The 6,115-nt window shown below is 32.0% G+C and overlaps 1 protein-coding gene across 1 annotated transcript; it reads left to right on the top strand.

The window, feature by feature from the left end:
* Positions 1–1,767: 1,767 nt before the first annotated feature.
* LOC149424005 (trypsin 5G1-like) lies at positions 1,768–6,115 on the top strand. Its single transcript, XM_089631023.1, has 4 exons — positions 1,768–1,819; positions 2,778–2,910; positions 4,558–4,810; positions 6,110–6,115. Exons 1-4 carry the CDS (start codon positions 1,768–1,770, stop codon positions 6,113–6,115), a joined length of 444 nt encoding a protein of 147 aa, XP_089487149.1.

The following is a 6,115-nucleotide window of genomic DNA, read 5'->3' as shown; positions in this document are numbered from 1 at the left end:
GATTAAGAAAATGTAAACAAATTGAAACTGAAAATATTTTATGATTTATACTAAAAAATGTTTTAAAAAAATCAAAAAAGAAATGTTTGAGGATATAGGTAACTATGAACTTATTTAATATAATCTCAAATAAATATATATTGATTATATTATAATATACCTCCCTTCGTTTTCATTTTGAAAGAGATTCCTAAGCCCGATTTCTCCAAGAATACCATATCTCCATTTGATTGATTAGTACTTAATATAATAATGATTGAGAGTTTAGAAGAAAATATATATTTTGAAGGGATTCTAAAGCTCGACTTTTCCAAGAATTCCATATCTCCATTTGATTAATAAGTATTTAATATAATTAGTATTTAATATAATATTTATATAATTTACATTTTTTCCACAATTTTTTTCCCAATTTCCTCACCTCTTCTCTGTCGCTATCTAAAAGAATTAAATCATTTTTCCACATGGAGTTTTTATGTCTAAATTTTTCTCAGCGTATTGAATTTGTTGATTTTTCGATGTACAAGTAATTGCTCCTTACGAAAATCGTTAACAATGTGCATATTGTTTCCCCTTTGGAAGTAGTAGTAATTCACGAATAGTTTATACACCCGTTGCTTCATGTTCTTATTGTTAGGTGTTCAAACGTTGAGCATGTAAAATGGGCTAAGCGATTCTGCATAATGCATTGTTGCCATTCGTATTTCATTATGATCATTTATTATTGGAAGTTTTTTTTATATAGTCGTTCATCTTTAGCGACATCTGTTTACATTGTTGAAGCTATTTGCCCCATTACATTAGCGCCACCTTTCGGCAAGATAATTAATTATTTTATAGTGGTTTTAAAAGAAGAAAATATTTTTAAAAAGTGGTGAAAAATAATTGCAATTCTTTATCGTTAAGTTCTTAAAAAAAAAACAAATTTTTGTGAGTTACCTTTAAAAAATCACTAAATGTAGTGTTTATGAAAAAAATTATGATTTAAAAACATTATGTTTGATCCAATATTGCGATTATTTCACACTGATAAATAATAACCCTCCACCGAAAAATTCTAAATCGGAAGAGGCGTGGCATTTATGGGGGTATTATCAATGACTAGAGAAAATTCCTTTTATTCAATGGGTATAATAGAATAGACAAGTCTTGACGAGATTTGATAAAATTTGCCTATAAATTAAAATTTGTACAGAAGGCCGCAGAACGTATCCTACCTACGCGAGTTGCTCCCTACTAGCAAGTAACTTTATAAATATAGGTAGGTGCCTAGGTACTTGAAAATCAATGTTAAGGCCCGAATATACTGTAATGATCACAATTGATTTCATTCAATTTATTATCGCCTTTCGACTAATTTTATTATTTGTTCGCTAGTTAGGATCCTAACTACGAGAAGCTCATCCTATCATGCGTGTGCGGGCCATGTGTACGAAGCTCTTGAAAATATAATAAAACTGTACTCGTATATTGCAATCTAAAATCCAACAAATAAATAATATTTCTTATTTTGGAACCGTTAATAATAAATTAATGGTAGAATTTCATTAACACGAATTTTCAGTAAGAACCTTAATAACTTTTTTCACTTGTTCATAAACAAGAAATGGAATTGTTAAATGCAGGTTGAAGTCTTAAATATTAAAAATTAAACATATTTTGACAGATTGACGATCTGTGCTAGTCTCTATCAGTTAACTGTTCCTCCCACTTTTGAACCTATAAATTAATAAGTTTGCCTAAATCTTTTTTAAACTACATACAACAATGTATCGCGTTGGGCTTATACTTGTTATACTATCTTCTGTTTGTGTACAGGGTAAGTTGTTAAGTATTTTCGGCGAAATTTGCGTTACTTTTGAAAAAAATTCAGTTATTTTTTTTAAGGTTAGTTTTGGTTTTTTATAGCTGGATTCTATTATACGGCTATTCAAAGCCATAAATAATAAATCTGAAGAATGAGTAGTAGGCATTACTTTCATATTTCAAAATCCCAAAAATTGCATTATTTGTCCGAAATTTGAGAATTTCGTATTATTTCTGCGAACATGACAACATTCGTGTTTTTTTCTATTAACTGAAAGTCGCGTAGGGTCGCATATTTTTGAATTTGCTATACTATCTCTTGTTCGTGAAGAGGGTAAGTTATTGTTTTCTCAATTTTTATTGGAATATCTTTTCTTTTAATAACTTTTGAAGGTAATACGCATCCTTTTTATTCTAATTCATTGATATGTTAATTCTTAAATTTATTTTGTATAGATAACATTCTCGTTTATTGGCAAATTCATTTTCTGTAGGTAGAATTATTTTCTAAGAAATACTTTTCATTATTTGTACCATTTTTTTTCTTCTTAAACATGATGCTAAATTAATTTTTTGTCGTACGGACATAAAAACTCTTACTCAGTAGGGAAAATGTAACAATTTGTTATAAAACCCTTATTACGATCTGAAAACGCCTGTGGCAGATCCCAATCAATGGTGATCAGTTCATAGAGTAAGGACCGGTTGTTTCGGAGAATTTGAACAATTCATCAAATTTCAACGTTAATTTGCGAGTTCTGTGAAAGTCCTATTCAAGTTCTGATATTATATCATTATAGGCTAGTTGCTTGACAGAACTGAAATAATAACAGAACTAGAAAATATCTTTCACAGAACTCGCAAATTAACGTTGAAATTTGGAGAATTGTTCAAATTCTCCGAAACAACCCGTCCTTATATAATTTAGTTTATGGTCTTACATAAAAAATAATATATTATTTGCATTTCAGAAATATATTCGGACATATTGGACACGCCGTACATGGCTGCCGTATTTTGGCTCCAGGGAGATGTTTACAGATTCCATTGCAATGGAGCCATCATCAGCAGTAGGCATGTGCTGACGACTGCCACATGTGTCGGGTAGGTTTATTATATTATGTTTATGGAAGTAATCACTGGTTATTAATTTTTCAGCTTTCGTAATTTCATTCCTTCTGATTAGACGCAACATCTGAATTATCTTTTATGAAGCAACTCATCCAAATCATTTATATATTTTGTTCCTTCAGGCTGGGAATTAATTCATTAAAAGCAGTCAAGTCGACATCAACCAGCACTGACTGCGCATCTATCAGTCCTCATAGATAAAATCTTATCAAAATTCAAAGACGGCCGTGTATTTAGTAGTAAGTGTTTGAAAGCATCAACTTCGCCGCCTACACCCACCCATATGGATTTTTCGTCTGTGTTTGTCCTGTACATGTGATGCAACTCACCGCAAACTGTCACCGCAACAGGCGACAGTCATTTTGGACGGCTGTGCATGTGATACAACTCAGCGCAAGCTGTAGTCGCAACAGGTGACAGTCATTTTGGACGGCTATACATGTGATGCAACTCACCGCAAGCTGTCGCCGCAATAAGCGACAGTCATTTTGCACGGCTATACATGTGATGCAACTCACCGCAAGCTGTCACCGCAACAGGCGACTGTCATTTTGGACGGCTGTGCATGTGATACAACTCAGCGCAAGCTGTAGTCGCAACAGGTGACAGTCATTTTGGACGGCTATACATGTGATGCAACTCACCGCAAGCTGTCGCCGCAATAAGCGACAGTCATTTTGGACGGCTATACATGTGATGCAACTCACCGCAAGCTGTCGCCGCAATAAGCGACAGTCATTTTGGACGGCTATACATGTGATGCAACTCACCGCAAGCTGTCACCGCAACTGGTGACAACCATTTTGAGTGCCCAGGCCTGTCGACAGATATTTAGTAAAAAAATAATATTTGGTTTAATTAGTTTATTTGTCTCACAGGTCGGTAAAGTATAGACAGAAACCGAGTGCGGTATACCACAAGCCCACCGATCTATATATTTGTATTGGGGCCTGCAAACATTGCAAACGGGTCGGGTGGCGAGCGGGAACGATGCGATATGCTTTCATTGTACAGCGGTACCAGGTATTACAGTGGGCGCTCGATATTTTTTCGCGTCACCGCCGATATCGCATAAAAAAATTCTAATTACTCTTTTTACCAGCTAAATATATTTCAGTTGAAAACATTTAAAAATATTCTTAGGAATTTATTATTTATGTACAAAAAATCACAACCTCGTCATCACTTAGGGACAGACTTGATTCACAGTCGTTTGTTGTTTTTTTTTCAAACTACAATTTATTTTAATATATTAAATTACCTTTTATAATAGTACCCGTGAATCAATTTAACATTAATAAGCTAATGACATTCAGCGTAGAGTCGGTAAATTCTAGAATAGAAATCCGCAATACCGATAGTTTACTGGCCACAAGTTACAATCTGTTTACTTGATATCTGCCATGTGCAGAGACATGCAGCATTCATGGCGCAACATTTCCAACATTTTTTCGTGAGATGACTACGGCTTTAGTCAGTTACAGTGCGGAACGTACTGACAGCAAAATAAACGGCAACAAAATGTCCGTATGATTATACTCAGAATCCTTAAATAAAATATTGTATAAATCACACATAATAGAAGTACATAATACTAAATTTATTTTTTTACCATTTAAGGGATCAGCTTGGATTTAGAAATATAATGGTGAGAGTTGGATCGTCAAACCACCTTTACGGAGGGCAAGAGCACTTTGTGGAAAATGTAAACAAACATTTTAGATTCAGTCCTGACTTGGATGCTGACATTGCAGTCCTCAGACTTTCTCATCCCTTAAAGCTCAGCCATCGAGTTGCAGTTCTGAATCTTCCTGAACAGGATTTATCCCCAAATGAAGTCCTTTTACCGAAAGTAACTTATTTCAAAGAATATGTAAGTAACTGTTATTTATGGTACGTTTTAGGGTGAGTGATTTGAAAAACCAAGCATAAGCCGCACATAGCAGTTATAATAATTTTTAATAAAATAAAATACTTTTTTGTTTTAAAACCACGATATTTATTAATTTAAGAACCGACCGGTTTCGCTTTACTTAAGCATCATCAGGGTACAAATTAATACTGATGATGCTTAAGTAAAGCGAAACCGGTCGGTTCTTAAATTAATAAATATCGTGGTTTTTCAAACAAAAAAGTATTTTATTTTATTAAATATGTCAAACCACAAAGTGATTGCTTTCTACGATAATATAATAATTTTTATTAAGTTTGTTTTCCTAGTTAAATCTTCTAGTCTTCTTATATCTGCAGTCCAGTGAGACAAAAACAAAGTATAGCGTAAAACACACATAATCACCAGCCTTACTAATAAACGCAGTTAAAGTTTTATTCAATTGATAGATAACCGTATATGAAAAAAGCTTGCTGGTAATCTTAAAAATAATGTTTAAGAAAAGTTTTTTGTATTCGTCACAGTTATTATTTAGTGAAAATTTTTCAACAATTAATACAAGTGCGCAATACTAGATTGGGTTCTATCAGCCGGTGAATACCAGAACTTTCTTTGGACTTTCTTATAAAGCTCCTTAGAATTATAATATGCTCAGTGTACATAATATTACTGTACTATTGTACCTACTGTATTATTTTATGAATGAATCTAAACTGATCATCATATAAAAGATACACATTGCTTATATATCGAAAGAGGGTAATTTTTTGTTGTAAAAACATGATTCTCATTGATTTTCGGAATATTTCCAAGGTAAATTAAAAATCTCATATTTTTGAAGATGTCGTAAAAATGAATATCGTTTTAGAAAAAAGATAATTTACTTTTTAGTATTTGTACTTGAAATATGACTTATTAATATTTACACATTAGAATTTTTTTAAATTATTCTTATAACATAGAAAAAGTAGAAAAAAACACGTTTAATTCAACCGTCGAAAAATTTTACAGAACACTAAATTTACAAATAACATTCTTTTTATTTATGGAATCTGCAAGAAAACTTTTACTTCACTTTCTCATTTATACAATTAAAAATAATAAGAATAACCCAAAAACAGACATATTTAATTAATTATTTGCAAAATACAAACGTTAATGTTTTAAGTTTTAATTTACCAACACATGCACAAGTCATATTTATATCAATAAAAATATCTCTTTAGGAGAATTATTATTTAATTTACACGGTAACAGTCATTTAAAAATGTAAACTTTCAGAAATAA

This window comes from Hesperophylax consimilis, chromosome 4 (assembly GCF_061612785.1).
Source record: "Hesperophylax consimilis isolate HC1 chromosome 4, BYU_Hcon_1.0, whole genome shotgun sequence".
NCBI lineage: Eukaryota > Metazoa > Arthropoda > Insecta > Trichoptera > Limnephilidae > Hesperophylax > Hesperophylax consimilis.
This window is presented reverse-complemented; position numbering and strand designations above follow the sequence as displayed.